The sequence below is a fragment of the Coturnix japonica genome, chromosome 2 (genome assembly GCF_001577835.2).
Source record: "Coturnix japonica isolate 7356 chromosome 2, Coturnix japonica 2.1, whole genome shotgun sequence".
Classification (NCBI taxonomy): Eukaryota; Metazoa; Chordata; class Aves; order Galliformes; family Phasianidae; genus Coturnix; species Coturnix japonica.
In genome coordinates this window covers 9,656,923-9,683,782 of record NC_029517.1, presented here as the reverse complement: position 1 = coordinate 9,683,782, position 26,860 = coordinate 9,656,923, and the positions used below count along the sequence as shown (strand labels likewise).

At 39.2% G+C, this 26,860-nt stretch overlaps 1 protein-coding gene across 3 annotated transcripts in view; it reads left to right on the top strand.

Annotated features, from left to right (window-relative positions):
* The first annotated feature begins 216 nt into the window (after positions 1–216).
* ADARB2 (adenosine deaminase RNA specific B2 (inactive)) overlaps positions 217–26,860 on the top strand; it is a 286,410-nt gene continuing 259,766 nt past the window's right edge. For 2 of the 3 annotated variants that reach the window (XM_032442988.1, XM_015853322.2), the window contains exon 1: positions 218–582. In XM_032442988.1, coding sequence (XP_032298879.1) covers positions 483–582 — 100 coding nt within the window. In that variant the 5' untranslated portion in view covers positions 218–482. Of the gene's footprint in view, positions 583–26,860 lie in introns of all 3 variants that reach the window. The other variant, XM_015853321.2, reaches the window with a different exon arrangement.

Below are 26,860 nucleotides of genomic sequence, written 5' to 3'. Positions count from 1 at the left end.
TGCCGTTCCCCACGGGGCCGCTGAGCTCGGCTCTCTGCCGGGAGCCCGGCAAAGCCGGCAGCCCGTGGGGAGAGGAGTTTGGGGGCGAGGGCTGGCGGAGCTGATGTCAGAGCAGGGCGGCGGGAGCGATTGGGCTGCAGGAGACTTTGCAGCAGCAAATCCGTCCCCCCCCCTCTCCCCCCTCCCCGCTCGGCTCCGCACCCCCTCCTTCACTCCTTGCGCTCTCCCTTCAAAGCGGCCGGGGCCGAGAAAGTCGCAGAGGTAACAAAAGTGGGCACGGGGCCGGAGGAGCCGCGGCAGCCGCCCCCGCCCCCGAGGACCGCACGGCCGGGCCCGGCCCGTCGGGGCGGAGGCGCGACCCCACGCCGGGCAGCGCCGAGCGAGCGGCCCTCCCCTGTGCGCTATAAAAGCCGCCTCCAGAAAGAGAGGAAAGTCGGCGAGAAGAGCATCGCGGCGCGGTGCTTTTGCTCTCAGGTACGAGCATGACATCCGTCCTCGGCGGCAGCAGGGCGTCGGGAGGGCCAAGCGGGCAGCTGAAATGCAAGTCCAAGAGGAGGAGGAGGAGGAGGTCAAAGAGGAAAGGTAAGAGAAATTTTGTTTCTTTTTCTTTTTCCTTTTATTTCCCCCGCTCTCCTTTCCCTCCCCACCCCACGCCTCCCTCTGCCCGGCTCCCTCCCGCACGCTGCCGCACGCCCCGGCTGCTTCTGCTCTTCTCGACTCTGGATGGCGCCCGCCGGCACCGGCCCCGACGGCCGCTCAGGGGAGGCTGTGCCTTATTGCCCCGCAGGGCGAAACGGGGACCAGAGGGACCGCCGCTCCCCCGCCCTATCGGCTCTCCCCTTCTCTTTGTTCGGGGCCGCGGCTGAATCCCGCAGCGATGCTGGCGAGGCGGAGCTGTCCCGGGTGCTGTCCCCGGCTCCCCAGAGTCCCGCCGCGTCCCTCGGTGTCCCCGCTCCACCCGGCAGGACATACCCGTGTGGAGCACGAAGTGGTGCGGAGCCTCTCGGCTGTAGGAGGTGACCCCAAAGCTCTCTCTATTTATTTTTTTTTTCCTTTCCTTTTTTAGATAAAGTCCACCAAGTTTAGCTATTTTTGGTACAGTTCTGCTACCCCCAGTGAAAAACCTTTGCTAGGGAAGTACTAATTGTCATGAGCAAGAAAAGTAAAGCTACAGGATGTCACCTTAAACAGGGAATATGCCCTAGATAAAAGCTCTTCTGATGGCTGTCCTGTTTTCTCCTGTAGAGAGGATGACACACTACTGAGTTCTGATGTTTCGCCTGAAAAAGTCAAAGTTAGCAGACTGTGAACACTACAGTAATATGAAAGGATACAGGAAACAGTGCCAGTTGCAAAACATTTGGATACTGCAATGCTAACTCCTACTATTTATCTGAGCAGTAAAATTCCCCAACCTGTTCCCTGTCACAGTTACAAGGGGCTGACACAAGTTTAAGCTTGTAAACTGAAGCTGATACTATAGCTACATTATTTTTTTCTTCTGATTTTAGGAACTTATAGAGCACATTAGCTAACAGTCTTTTAATTATTGGCGCATGTTAAAGCCAATAATCATGTTACTGGATAACTTTTTAGAAATGTTGAAGCAGGTTTTGTGTGATAACAAGTGAAAATGGACCAGATGCTGAATTCCGGACTCCAGTGCACAACTGCCACTATTTCAACTTTGACTTTGAACACTATGTTCATAATCATGCTAAAGAACAGTGACCTGAGCACAAGTGAGAACAGCAGACCTGCAGAAGCATTCATGCTTCTGGTAATTGTGTAGTCTTGACTTGCTGCTCCTCATCTTTAGCATGCTGTCACATCCGGTGATAAAGAGTGTTTTACCCTGTTACAGTGCAAATATTAAAATATGAAGCAAAGGGAGAGCTCCCACACTCATGTCTTTAAATCTGCTTATACATAAGTTGCTCTTTGTGGACTTCTTTATGTTTGTAAATGTTTGAGAAAAGCAACTTTTCTGGGGGTTTACAAACTTAGCCTAGTCTTAACTACCCTGCGCTTGGCCAAGAGAAAAATGTGGCCAGTTATCCACACAGTGGAGTGCTTTGTTATGACAGAAAATCATAAGTGTTGATTTTCTTTCTATGGAACAGACAGAAATGGGGGTCTTTTAGTAATACTGTTTTTCTGCTGCTTTGTTTATTGCTTTGTTCTGCTAAAATAAGGTGGAAGTTGAATGTCTTTAAAAAAAAAAAACTGCACAAAATAAATGACAAACTTGCTAAATAATAACTTAGTAAATGGCAGCTATTTGCAGAACAAACAGCTGGATGCCAGTGGCATTCTAGAAAGTGTTTCGCTGACCACTCTCAATGTGAATGTGCATGTGAAGAGTTTGTCTTCTTATTCTTTCAAACATACTGCTGTAAGCACTTTACAACCAGGTAGTTACTATACTTGCTATAGGGAGAAATGCATGTTTTTGTGTTATTTTGTTTTTCTTTCATATATAACCACCGTGTGTATTCTTAAACAAAAAGGAAACACACATTCCTGTGAATTTATGCTGGCAAAATTTCTCTAACTTGTGGCATGTCCAGTATAAAACCAATCAGTTCTGACTATTATGAAATCTCATTTATTCATCATATATTCCTATGTCTTTTTTTGATGCTATCTAGTGCAAAGGTGTTGTTTAACAACTAGCTCTCCTGGAGGTTCATCAAGAAAATGTTTATTAGGCTCACCAATTACTACATCTTCACTGCAATTAATAGGGGCTGCACTATTCTGCAGCTCTGATTATTTAATAGATTGTGAGAAAAATCCTTTAATAGAGTTACAACTAAAGCACTTGCTTTTAACAATTCTCCAGTACCTATTTTGGTACTTATAGCAAGAATACTTCTAAATGATGCTTTAAAATGTGTAAGTACACACATTTATTTAGACAGACACAGATACCTCTGGACACATGTATACAAAGAAATTGTTCTTGTTTTATGTTTAAATGGAGCAGTTTCAGAGTAAAGAAGTGAAATTTCCTCTCACACCTCCACTCCTAAAGGAGGTGAGCTCTACATATTACTTATACAATTTTAATAAGCACATTACACACATATATATATACAGATTATATACAATCTGTACTTTAAAAAAAAATTGAGACATTATACGCAACATCTAGAAACGCATGGCAGTAGTAGATATTATTCTCTATTTAATAGCATTATTTTTCCTCTTCTAATTTATTTTCCATGGTTTTAGTCATGTTTTTGTCCTCGGTGTGAATTATAAGTTAGTTTTGCTGTTTTAGAAATTTGCGTCATTCTCTGTAAACCTGGATGCTCTGCTTTAGGAGTTTCTTGGGGGAAGAAAGCAAGTTCAAGCAAGGAGAACAAACAACATTCTTTGAACAGCTAAGTGTCTGTGTGTATTTATGCTAAAAAACCAACAAAGAGCAACACAAAACAATAGAACTCATGTGCTGTGCTGGGAAACACAGAGAGAGAATTTCCATATATGCAAATTGTGAATTGAAGACACTGAGTGTGATTCCAGTGTACAAAAACATAGCCTGGTAATTAATTTTCATGCACCTAATTTTTAGGTACACGAAATCCAGCAAACTACTGAGTATAAATATCTTGCCTTGAAGCATTAACATTAAATGTCCACTGGATATCACATTCCAAGCATATATTTGCTCAGAGATTCCATTCAGTTTTACACTACTTGCAGAAAGTCTGATAAAAACACTTAAACGGTTGGATATTCACAGCTTTTGTGAAATTACTACAAGGGGGGGTGGGGAGGGGTGAATATTTTGTCATTTAGAAAATAAATATTTAACTCTGAGTAGGAAATAAACTTCTTAATTTCTCAAAGACCTAATGAAAAATAAATGCAGCTGATTGCCAAAATATCCACAGGCTAATTTTGTGCAAAAGCAGAAATTGATATTTTATGCTTTTCTCTCTTTTTTTTTCTTTTCGTTTTGATATATGTGTATGAAATGACCAGAAGTTAAAAAAACTCTGACTAATGATTTAATGAAATCCATTCCAAATTTTAGGTCTTTAGAGAAATTTGCTGGATATGTGGGTTCTTATGGTGTTTTCTCCAAGGTTTTGAAACATGGGAGAGTATTGGCAGAATTCAGTGCAGCGGCCTCCCCATGTTCTGTGCAGATCTGATAGCCTGCGGTACAGATTTTGAAAAGCAAGCTTGCTTTCTGAGATAAATGATTAAAAGTGGACCAAACAAAAGCAGAGTTGTCATTCATTGATAACACTGAAAAGGCACACTTTGGCAGCTTCCATTAACTTCTTAGAAATCAACACAGAGAAACTAAATATGAAATGGATGACTGAGGATATGCCACTTCTTAGTTATTTTCCAGTGTAAAACCACAAGTAAGCCACCTCATTTGCAATACCTTATTATAGTAGCAATTAAAATTAATTATAGAGAATGAGAGGGAATCACATATCCCTTTTGAGGTGGAAAGCTTTGTCAGGGGTTGTTTATGATAAAATGTGATCTGAGATAAAAATGGACAGAATAAACTAAGTAAGGGCAGCAAGAACATGAGAGAGACAAAACGATTGTGAAACGAAATTTCATGAAAAATTAATGAAATAGAAAGAGTGTGCTGAGGACAGAGGGAGGAAACCAGCTTGGTTCTTCATCATCCTGCAGTGCCAAAGTAATAAATGAGAGTGTTTCATCTCAGCGAGGTTCAGGGACACAACTCTTTCCCCACAACAGGATTGTGTCGTGCTTCAAGATGTGTTCCGCTTATCTCATTCCCTGGCAGCTTGAGAGGAAGGGACTGGATTTAGTGATAAAATTAAATTGATTAAACCTTTATCCATCATCTAATTTGGTACCTTTCTTTTTTCTTTTCTTTTTTACTATTACCTCCAATTTCTAGTGATCCGTGTAATGACAGCAATTTGAGATAGCATCAAGGACATTAGCTACAATGACTGAACTTAAATTTAGAATAAAAATATGGGATTCATGAGTCCATACCTAAATAGCAGACAATTAGGTTGTAGCACAGCTGTATCTTCCTAGCAACAGCACATAAGAGTGAGAACAATAAAATGGTGCGTTTTACTTTTAGACAGAACAAAATATTTTGACTTTACCTCCAATAGTTAACTATGTAAGCAGAAAAAGCAGTAACACAAATGTTGACCAGACTGTAAACGAACAGCCACAATTATAGCCATTTTTGCCTTTTTGAACACAGAAATTTAGTCAAAGGTTTTCTTTCTTCAGTAATGATGCACAGGCACTGAAAGGTAGTGGCAATGTATATAGTGTCGAAAATTGCTTCAACGTGCCTTAAAATTTTGTAGCTTCTCTGTGATTTGGATAGTGAAATTCTCCCATAAGGCGATTCTTTACAGCTTTGCTTACAATTTCCTGTTTAAGAGATATTAACAGAGTTTTGAAAATACTTAATGGCAGCCCTGTATGAAGAGCTACCCTTCAAATGGAAAACCCCGCACTAAAAATTAAAGGTCACATGAAATTGCCTTGTGAAATATCAGAGGTACCAAAGGTCCATGGAAACATTTTCTTAGGTTCTTTCAATTCTCTTCAGGTTAGCGAGTTGCATTAAAAAGGCAAGCGTTAGAATATCTGTCTGATCTCCATTGATTGTACTACTTTTGAATTACTGCTGTCCAATATTGCCTAGGTTTTGCAAGTAGTAATGAACCTGAATTGATCCTCATGTTCACTGCTAACTATCTCTACAACCTTTCAGGCAGTTTACCGTTTTTTTCCCATGTAAACTATTAGTTATCCAGACAAAAAAGCTGATATGCATCAGTAGATAGTTTATTCTCAAGGCATTTGTGATGAACTTGACATTTATTTGTGTGTAAAACTGCCTGGTTTGCCTGCAAATCATGTAAGTTCCAGCAGTGCTTACATTTCTTCTCTGACTTTTGTTTCCTGGTGCATGAATTTTAAATGAAGCAGCCAACCCAGAGGTGTTCTAACATCATGTTGCGTTATGTAATATATTACAAAGACCACTATGTTAACTGGTAGAAACAGCTTGTCAGCTCATACTAATAGGCAGCCCTCCCTGAGTCATAAAATAACCAAATTTAATGCCTGAACAGAAAGCATTTAAATGGACAGTGTTATCATTGTTGTTCAGTTGGTCTCAGATTTCTTGCTTCTTAAAATGGATTTGAAATATGAAGGCATATTTTGGGGCTCTGAGTTAACAGCGTCTGCTTGAGATGAAGGGCTGGTTGTTGCTGTGGATGGTTTGATGGAAATCTCTGCTAGCCAAAGTGTGGTAATGAGGGAAGCACAGAGCAGGGCAGGATGCGTGAAGAACAGGGTGGCTAATATTGAGGATGTTATGGTGTCATTAGCGAATGAAAGGTATATTCTTGCAGAGTGCTTTCTGCCTCATCTGGCTGTTCTGGCTCAAAAATGTATACTAGAAACATTGAGGATTCAGAGGCATATGGCAAAGGGATTAGAGACGTGTAAAACTTAAGCAGAAGAAAATTGATGAGATTTGTATTGTTTACTTTGGAGATAAACATAAGAAGGAAAACAGCAAAACCATATTAATGTCGGAAAGATTACAAATAAAGTAAACTGGCTACTCTGATTTATTCCTGATTTATTTTTTTTTACCAAGACAAAAGCCTTTAAGGAAGCTGAATTTCAGCACATTTCAAAGGAGAAAACGACTTTCTTCTGAGACAGCACATAGCTGGCAAGTGGGACTCACTGCTTCCAGGTATGAAAAAACAAAACTTACCTTTGTGTAAGGAGAGGAGGCACTTGATTAGCTCAGCTGAGAATAAATATAAAAAGTTTGCTGCTCACTTCAGTGAATGAAATTTTGGGCTTTATTTTGGATGTATCAGAAAGGATTTGTTAGTTTGCTTTTTAATACGAGTTTTGAATCTTCTTATTCAGGAAGTTATCTGAAATGGACTAAGGGGAAATGTGGTTAGTTTGCTTTTTAATAGTAGTTCTGAATCTTCTTATTCAGGAAGTTATCTGACATGGACTAAGGGGAAATGTGGTTTTGTAGATGGTTTATTCCATTGTGTCCACTACTGGGTTGGCACTAAGCAGCCGCCTTTGTTCCTTCCAATACTGCAGGGCACTTCTGGAGAGATCTATTTCCTTGCTTTTCCTGATGACTTGCTCAGTTCTTCCCCTTTCTGTTACCACTCATCTCCCTGTACATAAAGACAGACCAAAATTCCCAATCCCCTTGATGCCATGGAGAGTTTAGAAGGATGACAAATATTAATATCCCTCCCTCCTTCTTATTCCCGGGGAAAAAGGAACAAAGCAGTGGGATACTGACGAGCCGTGTAACCACACGATGATTTGTTAAGCAGAAGAAAGCCAGTTACTGACGTGACTGTGAGCGCACTGCTGAAAGATGAATGCTGTGCATGGGAGATGGCTCCTACAGACAGTGGCTGTCTTTATGCTGGCATGGGATGGAGCTGTACCAACCATCACATCCCATGGTGCAGCCATGCCACATATGAGTGCTGTCTGACACCTACCACATATGTGGCAGCGGTGCTTCACATTCATTTTGGGAAGCAGTGAGAAATAAGCAGATCTCAGCAAAGTACTTCTTGGGAAATGGTACTTTTCATATTTTTTTCCCCATTTTTACATCAGCCTTAGGAGGTGCACAAATTTATCAGCAGAATCACCTTCCTCTGCCTGCTAATGAAACATCGGCATGAAGAGTCAGTGTTGCTGAGAGGTGTAGGGTGAAATAAGTAGTATTTGACAGACATTTTATCGCCATCTCCATAGAGAGATATTTACACACAACTAATTTTATGCGACTGCCTGCATCCTATCATATGCAATGGCTACTTGTTCCTTAAATAGCAGGGTTTAACAAAATGATGGCCAACTCTAATAATGCTTGCCTTTGTGTAAGGCCTGATGCTCTGCCCTTGCTTCCAGTAAAATTATAATTGAAACTCCTCCACATGATTGGGAGGCAGAACTGTGCTGCTATACATATGTGTATTTGCGCCGAAACTTTTGTACAAAATAGGGACACTTGTAGCCTTCTCTGTCTGTGTCTAAACAATGAGTATTTTAAACACCATGTTCTGTTACATAATGTATCTCAAAGCCTGTAGAATCCCACAAAAATATTTTCTTTAGGAATTTTTATATTAAGCTGAATAATTTTGTTCAGGGATGTAAAGATAAAATCCATTTCTAGCATGTGAATATTTGTGCAGATCCACCCATACATTCATGCTGTGTGAATTCGCAGTTTTGAATACATAGGCATACATGTAAACATTCTCGTAAGATTTCTGTATTATCTCCATCTGTGTAATACCAAGAGTCTTGTAGACAAGACACAGCTGTGTAATAAGTACAAGATTATTTTTTTTTTAATTGCAAAATAAGTAAGCAAGAGAAATCCCTTATAATCCAGATTTTTTGGGATATTGCTATGTTCTATTTTTGTACATATGTCTTCTGAGTAGCTGAGTAATTCAGAATGGCAAAGACAGAGACACTTGTGCAGGAGCCTGTAATATTCCTGTCAGGAAACCCCAAACCTTCATCAAAAAAGGCGGATTTGCTCTGAAGTTTGCTTTTGTGATGATCTTTCTCCAGCTGATTTCCTTGGAAAAACTGTCATAGCTACGAACAGAAGCCACCTTGAGCTGGTGCTCTTTGTCACATCCATGCCAGCAGATATGGCACACAATGCCAGGCAAAAATGCCTATGGATCCTTCGGCAATATTTAACTTTAATTAACGTTCATTAGCTGATTTCCAGGCTGTAATCTTGCCTCCCTCATGCCAATCATGAATTGCTGTTTATGTGTTCACATGAATGGCAATTTTGGGCTGTGAGGGGCAGAGCTGCAGAGGTCTGGGTTGCTTCCATTCTTGAGCAGCGCAGATAGTAATTAAATTGGAGCTCAGCTCTTGTTGCTCGTGGATGGAGGAGTTTTAAAGATGCAGTACAAAGAGAGGCAGTTCTCTGCTATCACTGACAGCAGGTCTCCTCCAGCTGCAACTGCTGCAAAGAGCATTGATTGATCTGTGTTTATCATTTATTTATGCTAAAGCATCTGATGCACGTCTGTAAAATCTGTTAGTTCTAAAATCGAGATATTTGGCTCGTTTTCAAACCACATTCACAAAAAAACAGCTTTTGCAGATGTATGGCAAAGGTTTGCTTTACCCAGCGCTGTACCCTCAGCTGAAATCCACGAGCACAAATCATTTGATGATCTTTTTTTTTTTTTTTTAAGTATCAAAAGTTTCATTGTACAAATGCTTTAGATTTTGTACGCAGACAGGAAGTGGGAATATACAGTGTTCAAGCATGAATTTAAAGCATTTCTAGTTTTCAGAACAAGTTAAAAGCAAGTGTTACTGGGATAACTTCTACCTTGACTATAATACTTTAGTTCTACATGTTCGTTTTTTTTTTTTTAAAAGAAGAATTTTTCAGTTCCTGCATGTTAACATATGAAGTGTAAGCTGTAAGGTAGAAAAAAAGGTAGTACAACACAACAGAATCCCAGTTCCCACAAGGTAGTTATTAGGTGTCAAAGAATAAATGGGGTGAGTTTAAAAAAAATGTACACGGATTTTGCTTAGTCTAAAATGAAACAGCCCTTGGCAGTTGAGCAGTGTGATCTGTAATAGATGCAGCTTAACAGGACGCTACTTTTTAGATTTGCCAGCATAGGTACAATTATAAGCAGTTGATACACTGCTAAAATGGCTCAAGGTTGGAAAACACAGACAAAAGTTTTCCTGAAGGTCAGTTCTTAAGTAAGTTTAGTTTTTCATGACGCAAGACACATTGAACTAATTTTTGCCCTTCCCGTTGGATAACCCCAACTCACCCTCACCAGCAAGGACTTTCATTGCCTAGAGCCACTCAAATGCACACATTATGGCACCACATCGCTCAACACTGCCACAGTGGGACAAAGGTCCGACTCCACACATAGCCACCCTATGGGGCTAATGGGCAGACAGTTATCCCTGCCACCACAAGCCTGCAGGGTTGTTCACTTGACTTCTCCCTGGCTTTTACTTTATTTTTATTTTTATTTTTTTTTCACTTTTTACTTTATTTTTGGATATAAACAAATGCATGGGAATGTATTTTTCATAAATATGATCTAAATTTCATAGTCCTTATTTCCACTAAAAATCGTAATTACAGTACCTATAGTGTAGTTCATCAATTTGGTAAATGCACATCCTCCTTGGAAGACCAGGAGATTTTTTCATTTAAGCTGAGGCCACTGTAAATTGACTGTACCATTTAATCATAAGGTAAGTCTTTGACTAAAATATGGCAGATAATTCTATGTTTTTTTAAAAAAAAAAAAAAAAAGACAAATAAAAAGCAAAAAGCCTCATTTTCTGAATCTAGAAAAGTAATTCTAAAAGTTAAAACAATTTTTAGTAAAAAAAAATCTATTCCCCATGCAACGTTACTTTAACTTTGCCTTCTAAAACTCCAAACCGCTATCAAGAATCTCTGAAATGAAATGAAAGCAAGAAGCAATACATTACAGATTATTTTGTGTCTTATAGAGTGCTTTTTATAAGGGGTCTGTGAATTAAACACTGTAGAAACCATCTCCATCTTTTATATTAATGATTAAGATATCTGCAATGGTTATAAAAAACTACTCTTAAACTAACTCTGAATGTTTGCGACCCTGAAGATCCATGTGTTTATCACATTTGAATTTTCTGAATTTGTTTCACTTTTTACTGAAACATCTCCACCTCTTGTCATTATCTCTTCACGTGTATCCTCACTTTATTCATACAAATTATAGAAATTAATGTCCATGACTGATTGGTGATTGGATCAGACTAATATCTCACAAAAGGTTTCTGAGGTAACATGTGGCAAAATCACTTCCTCAGTCAGGCCATCATGCTCAGAAAAGCAGTAATGAGTGAGTAACAAGACCCGCATACAGATACACATATGCTTAAATTTTCTGTGGAATCAGAAAAGAAACAAGAAGCTCTTATTATTTGCCTAAAAAAATTCCACATATGAAGTTTCTAATGCACATGACTGTTGAAACATATTACTTAAGGTCTAAGTCTGTTTTACCTCATTTAAATTGATCCTAGTGCTTGCTGGTCTGAATAATTGTTTCTGTGACACTGGCATGTAAAGCTGCTGCCCGTGCTGTTTAGACAAAAATGGGAGATAGCGAAAAATCAAGATGTGGGGCTAAGATTAATTTTCTATTCACAATGGTAGCAAAAGTAATGTTTGTAAACTGTAGGGTGGAAGCAGTGGTTTGTTAATCTCAGTCCTAACTTGTTTGATTTCTGTTGATTTGCCCTGGGCCCTGGGCTTTATTGTGAATGCTGGTGTGAGGCAAGTATCTGCATGCAGCCTGCAACAACACATGAAATTCCATCTGCAATTGCTCTGCGCTTCAGCAGATATCCATGAATGTCTGCATTGGAGAACAGGTGCAGATAATTCACTGAAACTTGCACAGTGAAAAAGAGACTCATCAGTGATCCCTTATGATCCTTATGGATCCCTTCCAACTCGGGACAATCTATGAGTCTGTGTTCACCAGCACAGTCCAGGCATAAGCATGAGGCTCAGGCATGAGACGGGACATCATCAATACATCAGTGACCAAAATCATGACATGAGGGTAACAGCAACACAGGTCATGACTGAGTGTGGGAACCTGGAGTCTGTCAGTCCTGCCTAACAGCTTGTTTCTGCTGAATGTTGACAGTATATTACATAATTTTCCCTGCAACAGCTTGTTTCAGAAACTTTTCCCCGTAATGTAGATTGTAGAATTTTGTTTTGACTGCTTTAGTGCATATTCATTAGATAAAAGCCCAGACAATTACTGTGATAGTTTCACTAGCAGGTGGAACATGTTTTAGGATTTGATGGGCATGGGATTTGTTGGAATAATCTCAGAGAAATTTGGAGGATTATTTTTATGAAGGGGGGGTTGTATAAAAAGTGAGAATGTAAGCAGATTGCAAGGTGATTTCATTATGTTTTTACATTAGTTTGCTTTTACCATTTTAAATCTAGAATAAGTTCATACTTTGAACAAATAAATGTCTCTTAGGGCAAGCAGTGAACCACACAGATAAATGCTGCCTAAACGATATAGCTTAAAATTTCACAAATAGTATGCAGCGGTATTTCTAAAGGGATATGATTTTATTGTGTTCATTTTCCAAAACAGTAAAAGGAGATAGGAAAAATGTTTTCTGTCTTCACTTTTACAAAGATCATTGTCATTTATTATGTACATTAAGGTTATCGTTTAATTTTTGTTGAGAAGGTAATACAGAAAATATGCATGCATCAACACTGCTTGTTGTGAATTTGCGATCAAAAGCACCATTTCCTTTTTTGTTTCCACTAGAAAAGAAAGAAAGATTGAGAGCAGAGTCAAGATGAAGAGAATAGGAGCCTGATCCTGCTTTGTCACGTGGGAATCCCTCTTTTTCAGGAGGACTGGGCCCTACTGCTTACAGGGACCTTCATCCCATGGGTGGCCATTCTCCCATGGGTGGTTACACTATCTTCATTGATCTCAGTGGTAACTTTTTATATGGGTTAGGGTCATGACAGCTGGAACTGACAGTAATAAATCACTGCCAAATTAGAATTTCTAAAAGAAAGCAAACATGCAAAATTGCACATTCAGGAAAGCAGTTTATTTACTTCCTGCATTACAGCAACAGAATTTAACATTACAGGATGTTTAAAAATACATTTGCATAACACCCGAGTTATCAGTCTAGACTCCCCATCTGTTGAATGCCTCGTTAGTAAGTGGCTGTAGCATTTCGGTATTTGACTTAAACATCATGTAAAAAATGGTAATAATTTCTCTACGCTATCCTGCTACTAATGAATCTTCAAAGCCATGAATGCATATGTTTATATTCAATTTCTATTTATATACTTAAACACAGACACTAGTACTATGCATATTAATGTGCCAATATGTGCTCCAGCAATGCGTACATTAACTTACATGCATATTCATATGAAGGGCTGAGCTTGATGGAAGCTTTGTCCTAAGCTTCATACAGATCTTGAATCAAACTGTTAGTTTTTAATAAATATTGGGCCAAATTTCCAGGAATTCATTTGGTTCACTGTTACTTCTTTATTTGCTTTTTCTTTAGCATAACTTTAGCACACAGGTGTTCCTCTGCTGACTCTGTAGTGTTTCCACGCTCTCTTGTCCATTCTCCTTTGTCTCTGTTGTTTTCTGTGTGTTTTAATTATGCATTGTAATCCCCTATGCCGTTATAACCGATTAATTAGCAGCCCCTCTGATTCAGACTCTGAATCGTTCTCATATGCTCAGATCATTTATAACCTTAGCTGAAAAGACAAGATTGAACGTCTCCCTTGCAGTTCATCTCTTTGCTTTGTGTAACTACCATGATTATTGTTTATTCTTAATTGTGAGCGGGTTTTTCTAAGGATGAAATGTTAACTCTCTGTTATCTTGGCTCTTAACCTGCAATTAAATCATATCACATAGGCTGATGGGAAATAATGTAGAGTCAGAGAACCCACCACTTATGTTTCTTTGTAGGTTTGGGAACTTCAAATGTCCATTTTTATTTTTATTTTTCCAAAGATTAACTTGAGGATATTGCAACTAGAAGAATAGAATGACAAATCAATTATCTTGCAGAGATTTCATTTGCTTATAATCTCAAATTTTCTTTACAGATGTGTGGGACAAAAACATGCATATATTTATATATGTGTGTAAAGTAAACAAATCGGACATTTTCCAAGAACATTAGAATGCCAAAATCTATGGTTTTCAAAAAATCACATGGCAGGACCTGTATGTGTACCTGTAGCTTTGCCTGCAGCAGCTGCAGAGCTGGACATCCCAGGGGAAGCACTGTATCCGAGGAGGATGGGCTTGGCAGAAGCTGGTGATTCAGGTAACACACCCAAGGGGACAGAGGGCAATGGCAACAAAGCTGAAACTTGTGTCCTTAATTATGAGACTGCAGGCTTCAGGACTTACGGTGGCAGAGAAGATCTGTCCTCCTCAGTTGTTCATACCTGAACTTCCCTCAACTCTTTGTCCAGATTTCCTTGTGAAGTCCAATGCTCAGAGCTTGTGCAGGAAGCATTTTTCTCCATTACTTCTGCCCTATGCATATTTTTTCAAGCAGATGGGGTCAACATATCAAGAGATTGAAGGGAGATAAATACCCATTTGTCATTATCTATTTCAAGCATGAAACCATGAAAGCACAGAATGAAGGAATAGCAGAGGATAAATTTGTCCAAGGCAGTGTTTTTCAGGACAGAATAGTGAAGTATAATAATAATGGTTTTTCAGATAGAATAGTGAAGGCTAAAATATTTCTTTGCTCCTCCCACCTACTGTCCCAGTCTACCTGTCAAGCAACAGCTAGCAGCAAAAACAAGATGTATTTTTCTAGAAGGAACTAGCTGTTTCTGAGTGTCACACAACTTATGCAGCAATTGCTTGTTTACTTTCTACTGCATCTAATGCCCAGGTGGACTTCTCAATCCAAAGATCTTCATTCTCTTCAGCCCAAACTGAGCCAAAGAGAGATACCGAGGCTGTCCTCATCATAGAATCATAGAATATCCTGAGGCAAGGCACCCACAAAGATCACCAAGCCCAACCACCAACTCCACCCAACACTGTCCAAAAATCAGTCTGTATGTCTGAAAGCTTTGTTCTCCGTCAGATAAGGGATGGCCAGCAGGGTCAGGATGTTGACTGTCCCTCTCTACTTTGCCTCGTGAGGCCCCATCTGTAGTATTCCATCCAGGTCTGGGATCCCCAATAAAAGAAAAGGTGTGGAGCTATTGGTGTGGGTCCAGAGGAGGGCCACAAAGATGATCGGTGGTCTGGGGCACCTCTCCTGTCTGAGGGAGCTGGGCTTATTTATCCTGTAGAAGAGAATGCTGAGAGAAGACCTCATTGCAGCCTTACAGTATTTAAAAGGTGATTATAAAGAGGAAGGGAATCAACTTTACTTGGATAGATGGAGATAGCACAAGGGGGAATGGTTTTAAGCTCAAGGAGGGAAGGTTTAGGTTATATGTCAGAGGGAAGATCTCCACAGAGGGAGTGGCGAGGTTCTGGCACAGGCTGCCCAGACCAGCTGTGGATGCCCCATCCCTGGAGGTGTTCAAGGCCAGGTTGGATGGAGCCCTGGGCAACCTGGTCTAGTACCAGATCTGGATGTTGGTGGCCCTGACTCTGTGACAGAGGAGTTGAAACTTGATGATCCTTGGGGTCCCTTCCAACCCACACCATTCTGTGATTCTATGATTCTATAGATATAATATAAATTTAAGAAAGAAAACAGCATCTGATTTAAAAACTTTTTTTTTCCTTTCACAACCCTATGTGATTATCTATGAGCTTTTGGGTAACTATATTGAAAAAGAATATTTTCTAACATGAATAAGAAAAAAGCATGTGCGTAGAGCTTCATCTCAACTAGAATGAGAAATGTGAGGTACCTTTCTGGAGATGTGATTCAAATTCGCTGGCTTCCCAAAGAGCACAGAACAAGTGTGTCTGTGACCAATGGAGCCCATGAAGCATTTTAAGATTGTCTCTAGCACTCGTTTCATTCTCCAGGAAGAACTAATTTGAAATATTCCAGCATACCTTTCTGGAGATATGGCACATTTCTCTCCTGATTGCCTCTGTTTGCTGTTTGTTTTTGTAGAGATCTCCTCACTTTCAGATATTTAATCACTTACAGCCTCATAGTTCCCAGTACACATTTCTCAGCCTCTGCTATGTTGGTTGGTCCTCTCAGCTGCTGTCATAGAATCATAGAATTGTTAGAGTTGGAAGGGACCTTTAGTGGCCATCTAGAACAACTCCCCTGCAATGAACAGGGACATGCACAGTTAGATAAGATTGCCCAGGGCCTGATCCAGCCTCAACTTGAAAGTGTCCAGGGACAGGGCATCAACCACATCTCTAGGCAACCTGCTCCAGTGCCTCACTACTCTCACTGTAAAAGTCTTTTTCTTATATCTAACCTAAATCTATACTCTTTGATCCTGAAGACATTTTCCTTTGTTCTATCACCACAGACCCTGCTAAAGAGTCTGTCCTCTTCTTTCCCGAAGCTTCCCTTTAGCTTTGGAAAGGCTGCTATTAGGTCACCTCGGAGTCTTCTCTCAACCTGTCCTCACAGGAGAAGTGTTCCATCCCTTGAATCATTTTTGGCTCTTTCCTCTGGACATGTTTCAAAAGGTCTATGTGCCTCCTGTACTGAGAACTCCACATCTGGATGCAGTACTCCAGGTGAGGCCTCACCAGCGCAGAGAGAAAGGATCACTTCCCTTGATCTGCGGGCCACACTTCATTTGATGCAGTCCAGATGGCTTTCTGGGCTACAAGGGCACACTGATGGCTCATGTTCAGCTTCCCATCCATCAGTACCCCCAGATCTTTTTCAGCAGGACTGCACTCAATCCTTTAATCCCCTAGCTTGTGTTAATAATAAGGTTTGCCTTGACCCAGGTGCAAGATCTTGCATTTAGATCACATAAGGTTCACCTCAGCCCACTGCTCAAGTCTGTTTAGGTTCCTCTGGATGGCATCCCAGTCCTCTGGTGTGTCATGGTTTTGTAATTTTTGCTAGTGGTATTCCACATCATGACATCATATGGAGCATGGAGAAGAAAAACCACACATCCCAGAGGACCTCGCAGTCAAAGAGGAAAATACATCACGGAAGTTACTCTTGTTTTTGCTCTCTCACTGCCTGGCAGTGGGTGTAGGTGTGCTTCCAAGCTGTACACCTTCAGTTTCAAAGTAGGCTTTTCTCTCTCTTATTTTACTTGATTTATTAGCCTCAGTTTCAATTAGTTTGTATTGTATTATCTTGCATTCTGATATCATAGTTAGTAAAATAAGTTTTCCTCCTTAGATCATTGCTGCTGTTCTGTTTGTTTCCTTGAGCCCAGCTCCCATCTCCCTACCCTTTCCCTTTTTCTCTTCCCATTTTTGGGGGCTGGAGGGCCCACGGGCCTACTGCCCCCTGTCACAGACATAGATTGATCTAGATAACTCTGTGACATGGTGTGTCAACTGTCTTTGGGCAGCAGTGGATCAGAAAGGAGATGTTGACAGATGCAACTCAGTCAGGCTAAATTTGAGGGCAACAGAACATTTCTTTAGACCCCATAATGTCTCAAGAGTTGATGGTGCTTGGGAGAGATGTGCTGCTGAAATGTTGAGGCAGTCATGAGATAGAGCAAATACAGCTAATCTTCCAGAAGAACTTGCACATGGAGTGATTACAGATGTGTTGCTAGCTGGAGAGCCCTGCAGCTGTGTTTACCCTCTGTCTTCTGGTGGTATGATTGGGGCAAGGTGGCCTGCTGGTGCTCCCAGCCCTATCAGCAAGGAGGATATGTGTTAAGCCTAGTGTTCATATAGGGTTTGGGGGCAGGTTCTCACACCTGCAAAATAGATTTCTAATAAAGGAAGTTCTGTTTTTAAATTAGTAGTGCTGAAAGTTAAAATTAACTTTTCCTTTATTACTAGTACATATTTTTAGGTCCCAATTCACATCTCATTGAAGCACAGTCCTCCCACAGCTATGCTGGGTGTACCAAGGGCAGGGTGTTAAAATTTCCAGAAAAAGATGTTACCCAAGATATTGAATATTTACATCCTTTGCTTTTTATAAAATCCATCCACTGGTTTTAGGCCTAAATGCAGTTTAAAAACAGTGAAAAACAAAAAGGATGAGATGCTATGCTTTATTTTCCTGTCACTTGTTCTTCATTTTTAATTTGGTTGTGGGAAAGGGATCTTTGCTTGATTGTATATGCTGCAAATCAGAAATAAAATAAAATAAAATAAAATAAAATAAAATAAAATAAAATAAAATAAAATAAAATAAAATAAATAAACATATATATAGAGAGAGATGTTAAATAAATGTATACAGCATAGTCCAAAATTGCTCTAAAATAAATTTAGGTCTTTTCTTGTTTTCTGCCATCTCCTCTTGAGCTACCCATGGGTATCTGTAGATATTTATGCCCTGTTGTCTTCAGTGGTCAGCATGAGGCAGAAACCAGTGATGTACTTGCATGACTTGCTCACCAAAGCACATAAAGCTAATATTCAAGGTGGTAAGATCAACCAAAACTTTATTTCTGGGAATCCTGACATGCACCAAGGACAGTGTTTGGCCTTTAGAGGAAGCACCAAGAACTGGATCAGTGCTGATGGCTTTGAAGAAAGGAGTTTGGTAGAACTCATTAAAAAACCCTGCTGGAGCAAAATTTAGCAAAGTATCAAGCTAAATGATGAACTTGCGTGAGGACAGGAGTTTATTTACTGCGGAAACACAGCAACAGTTCTCATTAGTACTGATGCTGTGGGCAGAGGCATCTTGTAGCTGCATGCTGTACCTTGCTTTTCCTGGCTGCAACTGTACACTTGTGACTTTTTTTGTCGTCTGCTTTCAGATGTCACTGTCCCCAATAGAATATTTATGGTGTTCAAACTATACTAACAACTAAGTAGAGTGTGTCCCTGCATCCCTTATTCCCAGGAGCTGCTTTGACACACCAAGGTGGGATAATGGCTTAAGGCAGCATGGCAGGAGCTGCCCTTTGCCACCCTATGTGAGCAACCAAGGTTTCCTCATGTTCATGAAACTAGATAATATTTGAGGTCTTTTTCAACCCAGGCCATTATATGATTCTATGATTTGGTGAATTATGTATGTTTTGCCATACAGCAGGGATGGAATTATATATCAAATAAAACTTCATGTTATTATTTTACTTAAAATGAGGATAAAAACAATTATTCTGGCAGTATGTTGCACATACAGTTGTGACCAACTCAATAACTGTTTGCTTGAAAAAGAAAAATAAAGCCATGTATAAAATGTGGGAAAGATGTTTTGTACTTTGACATGAATAACACAAAAATAAATGAGACATTTAGAAAATGCAAATCATATCTGTTCTTTGTTTTAATCTGCCATTCTGGGAGTTTGGAAAAGATAAGATTAGAGAATGATCTGCGAGAAATATCATTGGTATACTGAATACTTCAAATCACCAAGGACTCTTTTATTTCAAATAAAACCATCACCAAAAGGCTGTATCAATATATGAATGGAGAGGAATCAGATATTTCTGCCACTGCAAAAAGTTAATAAAGCAAGTCATTAGCATTAGTGCAACTTGCTTCTCTTTCCAATTTACAGCCACATATCTAGATTAACTGTAAAATATTCCTAGGTTTAGGACACACTGTCCTCCATTGAATGCTTAGCAGGAAAAGGTTATTAACATTGAATGGGGACTGTTCTCTCAGGAGAGCTGCAGATAAAATGACCAGGGAAAGAAATAGCACAACTTCTCAAATTAGCATAATTAGTAATTATCTCTTAATAGCCCCACTTGGCTTTGGAGACTTGGCACTTGAAATTCCGCTTAAAGTTCAGTGAGGAAAAACAAATTTCACGCTGAAATGTCTCAATAACACAGCTGAGCTGCTGAGGTAATCGTCTGGTTTAGGTAAAGGGAAGGAGATGAACATATGGATAGCAAAGATCTTTCCTGTAAGCACTGTGTTTGTGTTTGCATATGCAAAGCACTCAAGGCTTAATGGTACAATTGCTACTTTCTCTGGGGCTGTGGAGAGGGCAAGAGGATGAGAGAGATTTTTCCCTTTTAATGGAGAGAAACAGATGAAGTTAATAAACTTAAAAGAGGAAATCCCATCCATTTTGTACTAGAATTGTGTGAACTCTTTTGCAAATCTAGCTGAAATAAAAACCTCGGGACAAACAAGCCTCAGGGTGGATATAACAGCAGCCTTTACTGTAGCCAGTGGCAGAACTGAAACCTTCCCCTGAATGAGAAAAGTTCTCCAACATTTCACTCCAGGCAAAATCAGATGAATGAGCAAGGAGCCCAGTAACCCTAATTTTTTCTTTATGTGGCAAGGAAACAGATGGCTCCCTTTAAATGCTTTTGGCTGAGAAAGAACAAAAGAGGGAGAGAAATATTTACATTTTTTTGCCTACCAAAAATCGAGTCCTTTATCCGTGGGCAGAAAGCAATTTTATCAGCCCATCCTGCTTTGAACAAGCCTTTGTTATTGAGAAGGCACTTTCTGATTTACATGTTGCACAGCTGGTTGGAAGCTTTCCACCAGGAAACAAACATACAATTGATAAACCTTCCTGAACTCGTTCGAAACAGGAAAAGAGGTTGTTTCACCCCACCCCCTCTGACAAAAATGTAATTCATGTTGGGGCCAGCACATCTGGAATGGATTGATTGAAGTGACTGCTTAGAGACTTTATAGTAGGACAGTAAATTTTCTTTTAAGTGGTAGACAGTTAAGGTGTTGGGAATGCAGCAGCTCATGTGCATGCTTGACCAAACCTTGGGCAGGATCAGGCTCTGTGGAGAGCAGTATTTGCTCTGAAAAGCAGAGACCCTTTGCTGCTAAGTAACTCTCCTTTGGTTCCCTGTCAACACGCAAAATAGGAAAGATGAAGATAAACTAGTCCAAAGAGGTTGGCAGCTGTTTTAAAACTGATAGGCTGACACACTCATGGCCAGAGGAGGAAAAGAGTTGGCTTAGAAACTCTAATTAAGGCTGGCCAAGGTCCATTAGCTCGTCTTCATGAGTATCTCTGCAGCCTCACACCCTATGTATCACCCTTATTATACAGGTTCTAGGTGAGAAATGTGATTAAGCAGTCTGCTCTCCTGTGTTTCTAAGGCCCAGCCTCTGAAAGCATTTCAAATGCCTCTATCAACCAATAAAAACCATTTCAAAATTCAAAAAGAGCATGAAGGGAAAAAGGGAGAAGGGAGTAAAGAAGTGGAAGCAGATCAAAAGAGATGAAATGACATTTGAAAAGTATGGAAATGAGGAGGATATTGAAACTGAATTAATTACAAAGTATCCTAAAAGATGCAGGAATCCAGCAGGTCTGGTGTAAATATTTGCAAGCTGACTGAAAGCAGGGAGATGGAGAGCACTGCAACGAAACAAGCACATTCCTTCCTGTTCTCCCCCATTTTCCTAATTCCAAATAAGTACTTGACAAACAAATTAAGCTTGAGCACTAACGGTGGAGAGAGTACAAAAATATTCTGATGGACACCTGAGATTTCTCTTGATAGTCTGTACGTGGGCAGCTGCAGTGAAGAAAATGCAACAAATGAAAAATGCCCACTCTTTGACAAGACTCTTTGTTGAGTGATTGATACGTTTCTGCCTTCCTCTTTCCCTATATTACTGGGAATGGGAGCTGCTACTTCAAGGCCAGAGCTATTAAAAAATAATAATCTGTGAACACTAGCTTGGTTGTTTTTTGTTTTTTTTTTTTTCCTTTAGGATATAGAGCTGGAGGTGGTTAGCACTGATTTTCCTTAGTACCCCAAACTGGACACTTTAGGGTAGATTTTTCTGAGTAACTCTTTGTCATTATGCTGTTAAATTTCACATGGAGAAACATAGGAGTTTTGGTAGGGTAGTCCTGTGTTTGTCTTGTTTGCTTGTAAAACTCATTAGAAAGATGATCTTGTTCAATTTGAGAACCCTTGATCTGATTTTTGGCTCTGCTGCTGTCATTTTTGCGACTCTGGCAATCTGCTTGCATCCCTTCTACGTGGAGTCCATGGGGACAGAGAGAAAACCTTCCTCATTATTATTTATAATGTCCACATACTGTGAGCTTTTTAAAGACCAGTAAAATATTTCTGAAACTGTGTGGTCCTGATCTGATTTTGGGCATATTGCTATTGTAAAAGAAAAAGCAACGTTACTAAATGGCATTTTTAGGCATAGAGGAAGCTGAGTCACCTGCAGGTGAACTTTCAAAGGCTACTTCTTTGACATTTGATCTCGTCTGACAGCAACTAATTATTTGACCTAATTCTGCAATGCTCGGCAAACCTTAGTGAGGTGCAAAGAGCATTTCTGTTCTGCTAAAACCAATGATAGACTACTCAGCAATTCCATCAGGATTGGACCTTTAAAATTGGACAGAGCAAGGAAGAGGAGAAACATGCAAAATTACCTGAGCAGAAAAATGCCTGAGGATAGTTCTTTCTTTTAAAAATGCCATTGGGTCATACTGGCTTCATGGGTAGCATTTAATTGTGTCAAGATGATGATCTGTCACCTTGTACCATTTTTTCTTTCCTTTTCCAATTTTTGGAACCATCAATTTTAGCTATTTCTTGAATTGCTGGTAATTCAGAACAGGGAGTGAATAAGAACATACTGTGCATTGCATTTGTGTTGCTTTCAAACAGAGTTAAGCATAACCTGTATATACAGATCATGGTAAGGAAATATCAGTAATTTTAAGTGGAACAGTAAATTGGACAACCTAACAGACCTATAGGGCCTATTCCTTCATTTAATAAAGTAGGTCAATATTTCATGCTGTTCACATTAATGTCATTCATTTTAGCTTTACTAACAAAAGCTAGTGGCTGGTTAAGCATTACTGGAACAAAATATCAGGAAAGATTTTAGGAAAAGATAAAAGGGTAAAAACATAATTGCAGCAAACAAACAAAAAATACACAAGCAAAGCCCTAGGTCACTGGAATGCACCTGTACAAGCTATTAAGTATCATCAGCTAGCACCATGATTTTGAAATTCCTGTTTGCGTTAAGACTAATGTACAAATGAACTGGCACATGGAAAGAAAAATATTGAATACTTCTTTATCTCCAGGTGAGCTATTAAATGCTCAGAAAATACTAACTATGAGCTTTGTGCAATTCTGTCATAATTCCCATTTAACTCTCAGGGAGGTTATTAACTACTAGTGACTACCATGGTCTGGCTCTGTCCTGTCCTGTGCTGTTTTAGCTACAATGTACTTATGGGAATAACTGCTGTCTGCTTTGTTAGCTAGGCATCTGTCTCAGGGTATAAGATGTAGAACAAGGGATGCTGGATGGTTATTATAAAAGATAGGGAGAACGTTATTCTATCTGTTGTTATTAGCACATTATCTTCTGTTTTTAAACAGGTGTTTAGTGAAGGAAATAAAAGGAGTACGTAAACACAGATACATTAAATCTGTCTGGATTCTTTTTCATTTTGCTTCTACTTTTTTTTTTTTTTTTTTTTTTAATGGAGTTAGAATTATTCTCACAGCTAAGAAACTCTGTTCTTTAGTATTTCTCCTACAGAGCTTTGGAAATTCCTAGATGATAGGAGAAGGAATTGGGATTCTTTTTATTTGCTTTTCAGCTTTTGGTTAAGACAGACTATGCTTTCATACTTTTTCTGAAAGAATAAAAATCTTTCAAAACACTTCAATAATGGTGAAAACCTTGTTCTGTTTCACACAAAGATATATAGATTTCCTCCATAACCTACACCTTAAACCACGGTCTTTCTTTCAGACTCTTCTTAATACATGAAAAAGACCAATTTAACCTGTACCTCAAGCTAGTTCATGTTAAAATTCATTTCTTGTATTGGATCTATTTTTACATCATTTTTTGAATGTTTATCTTAAACTCGTCTTGCGCACAGTCTCCCTGTCATTCTGTACAGGTTGTGTCTTGTCCCATCTTGTAACTGGAATAGCTGTGGGACAAGGGAATCTTTTCTACTGCTGTATCCTTCATTCCTTCAAGTAATAATATCCACTAACAGGCAAAGAAACTGAAGAGTTATTACCATTTTTATATTCTTAATTTCAGGGCTCGCCTCAGATTCTGAAACCATGTGAAGATGGAGTACTTTTGGTACAGCTTATCTAAGGCTTAGCTAAACGATTTCCTAAATTAAATGGAAAACAAAAAACAAAAATCCCATTCTTTTACATTTGCCAAAGTTAAACAAATTCCTCTCTGCATTCTGAATTGAGGATATCTCATCTCTTTTTTGTCCCCAAGTAAAATGCTTTAGTAGCAACAGAAAGTCGTATAATTAACAGAAAATAGGAAGCACGAGTTATTTCAGTAGGTCATAATCTATTAAGTGGAACATGCCCAAGAACTGTTTCTCTAATGACACTGCAACAATGAGCAGGCAAACAGGCTAGAAAACTTGAAGTGGCTCAAGTGGACCTAGACAAAGTAGAGTTGTGCTGTTTAACTCAATGGGCCTGTAAAACATTAGGACATCTACGTTTAGATGCAGTGTTCAAGTGAACTCATGATTGAAGGTTGGATCTGACCACTGAAGCTGCTACATACGTCATTCATGAATATAAAATCTGCACCACAATCAGAGAAAAATGATGTACCGAAAGCCAACAGAATTTTGGGTGAATAAGAAGGTGAGTAGACTTTTGCAAAAAAAAGGTGAAATAGCAGAACCTCTGAAGTAATAAGAGTGCATTAGAGTTGATTAGTAGTACTGTAGAATATTTGCTCTTTTTGACAATCATTGAAATAAATCATTTTAACTTTACCCCTCAATATGGCATTCTATTTTGAAACTTCTCTGAATTCAGTTCTGAAATAAAGTCCCCCGTGTTTGCTGTCACTTCAGAAAGAATTATTTCACACACAGATGCACATTATGTTTTCTATTTTGTTTTTCTTTGTTTCTTCTCAGAAACAGAGAATTCAGTTGACTCCCAAATGACTCTTCTTAACCTGATCTCAGCTTAGAGAGTGAGCCATTCCCCCCAAAACAAGATATATCATGATTTCTAGGAGATTCATGTCATTTAATACCACAGAGGTGCCAATCAGTGTACAGCTTGCACATTCTGATCTTAAAGGATACACAAAGTTATATATTAACATTACGATTTACTCCAGGAAGGCAGATCACAGATGAATTCCCAGCAGTTTGATGGGCCATGTAGAGCTTTGTTTCAGCAGCACTATCTGAACCATTATTTTTTGCATGATATATACATGCCTTTGCAGTATAAATTCGGAGCTGTAATGCTAAAATTTCAACATGAGCATTTCAAGCTTGTACTGGTAAAGTTGGTAGGATATGTTCATCCAGTCTAGTTCATTTAGTCATAGTTTCATTTAGTCTTTTCCTTCTCCCTGCCCTTCTCCCAGACACCTGTGGTTACACCAGAATGAATAAATAAACAAATAAACAAACAAATAAATAAATAAATGAAAATCTGATCACAGAATCACAGAATGACCCGGGTTGGAAGGGACTTCAAGGATCATGTAGTTCCAGCCCCCCTGATGTCACAATACAAATTCATTGTCGTTGCAGTCTTAATTTTTAAACAGTGTTAGGACAGTGCTGAATTACATTAGTGCTGTGGTACTTTGTAGCTTTTAAAATGAGGCTCTGATCCTCTGGCTCCCTGCTTTTTCTATCCAGAGATTTAAACTTAAAATAAATAAATAAATAAATAAAAATCTATCTTATCTAATTTTATCACTAATTACTATTAGTCTATCATGTACTAGTTTTGCATACACTTCTATGCAAAATCCTATTTATGTCCAAATTTCCTGCTCTAATAATTTCTGTTATTTGTTGAGTACCACAGTATAGTGTGAGAAGAAGAAGAATACATCATTATTCCTTTTATACCAGCTCCAGAGCTTTACAATCGATCCAGCTGGCAAGGCCTACAGAAGTCACTTTCTCATGAAGCAAGAGCAGCTCCAAGTCTGCAGCTTACAGTGCCAAAGGACTGCTTCCCCTATACATGGCCCCACATGCAATTATGCTTGTAACCTGGCTGCACCACATTTCCATTAATGATTACAGGTCCTCCTAATTTTATTATTTTCAAAAATTTGTTGGACTGGAATGAGCATTCTGTTGCCATCAAAAAGCTTAGAACTGGTGACTATGAATTGACTATGAACATAAATAGCCAGCATTCATGAGGTAGGTGCTATTCTCATCTGTGCTTTCCTATCATCTAACCACTGCATGTGCTGTTAAAATAAATGGAACCTTGTTGACTTAAAATATATACATTTCTAACTGGAGGTTATGGACAGACAGCTCAAGTGCATAGAGCCCATGTGCATCTAATGAAACATTTCCTAACTTTTTTTCTATTCAATAACATACCATTACCTATGCCGCAGTATTAGAAAGGGAAATTCACATATAATAAAATGTATACCCCAAAAAACAGAAGTATTCTTACTGAGTGAAAGAAAAGATGACGCAGAGAATAAAATGTTTAGCTGACATTTATAAGACTGGTGCAAAATTAACGAAGTTTTAGATGGAACACTTACTGATACTGCCATATTTGTAAGAGAAATAGCGGGTGTTAAATCTGTATGGTTTCAGCAGAGAAAACATGCCAGAGCACCTGCAGCTGATACAGATGGATCCAAGAGAAGTCAGTTTTGTTTTCGTCCAAATATTCAGTTCTGATAGTGCATTGCTCTAGCACAGGTGTCTGTCTTGCCAAGGACTGAAAAGAGTAGGGTTAGTCAAGTTCAACACAGTGCTGTAGTCGCGCATTCCCTTGCTATTATGGAAAGGAAAAAAAAGAAAAAGGCACAAGAAGACATAGGAAGGGCATAACGTTCGGGAAAGGAATGTAGTCACTGAGTTTTCCATTACTCTGCGAGCAGCTCTTTCTTGCAGCATACAATCTCATCATTAATAGCTTTGAGAAATTCCAGCATGTAACTCATCCACACTCCTGCTCTAATCCAAACATTAAACTTGCTTCCAGTTTCGTACAAATTAGCTGCTCATCAACTCTTGTTATTGCACAAACATGTAGCAGCTGCACTGCAGAAACTGATTACTGTGAAACTCCTTCAATTCCAGCTCTCTTACGCAACCTTCTTGTCATTTTACTCAATTGATT